We start from the raw sequence: 709 nt of genomic DNA on the forward strand, positions 1-709 counted from the left end.
TATCTTTTTAAGATGTTACATACTTCTTATATTTGGGTAAAGTTGTTTTTCGAGAAGTTATTTTGCCATATGAATTTCGGTTTTATAGAATGTCAGGACACTGCATATTTCCAATATTTTGGGAAAATTTTTTTCCGGGAAATTGATTTGGTATTCGGATTTCGGGATTATGATATTTCGGAACATTACTTCATACCTTAGATTTCAAGATAGTTTCTTTTTAGAACAATGCATGTCTACCTATTTTTGTTTTCGACGTTATTAAATCAATTACTTGAAAGTCTTTCTCACCGTATATCACTGCACCAATGTAAAGCGTAAAATGAGAATATGTGATTGAATTCGGAAATATATTTCTTGGGAAGATATTTAGTCTGAACATCCAATACTTCGAATATGATTCGCGCGTCTTCACTATACTTCTTATTAGCACAGTTGATCATGTCTTCTAAAATGTCCGTACCTACGTGACAAACAATCATTGAATACAGCGATAATTTCGATAAAGTGCGTTTTACATGATTGCGTATGTATGACTCTCTTACCAATCATTACGGCACTCTTATCAAGAGCCGGCAAGACGATATTTTTGGTAATGTCGCCCGGGCCGCATCCAATGTCCATGCACGTGCCACTCATAGTTTTTAATTCTTCCTCGAATTCCTCTATTAACGCTATCACATGGTACTTCTGCAATGCAGCAGACGAC

General features: G+C 35.4%; 1 protein-coding gene across 1 annotated transcript; it reads right to left on the reverse strand.

The window, feature by feature from the left end:
• Positions 1–287: 287 nt before the first annotated feature.
• LOC106751507 (juvenile hormone acid O-methyltransferase-like) lies at positions 288–705 on the reverse strand (the record flags this gene model as incomplete). Its single annotated transcript, XM_014632407.1, has 2 exons — positions 288–463; positions 546–705. Coding segments are annotated over 2 exons (336 nt in total), but the record flags the coding sequence as incomplete, so codon positions are not given.
• Between the last annotated feature and the right edge of the window lie 4 nt (positions 706–709).

The sequence above is a fragment of the Dinoponera quadriceps genome, unplaced genomic scaffold (assembly GCF_001313825.1).
Source record: "Dinoponera quadriceps isolate SergipeBrazil2010 unplaced genomic scaffold, ASM131382v1 C3886142, whole genome shotgun sequence".
In the NCBI taxonomy this organism is placed as follows: domain Eukaryota; kingdom Metazoa; phylum Arthropoda; class Insecta; order Hymenoptera; family Formicidae; genus Dinoponera; species Dinoponera quadriceps.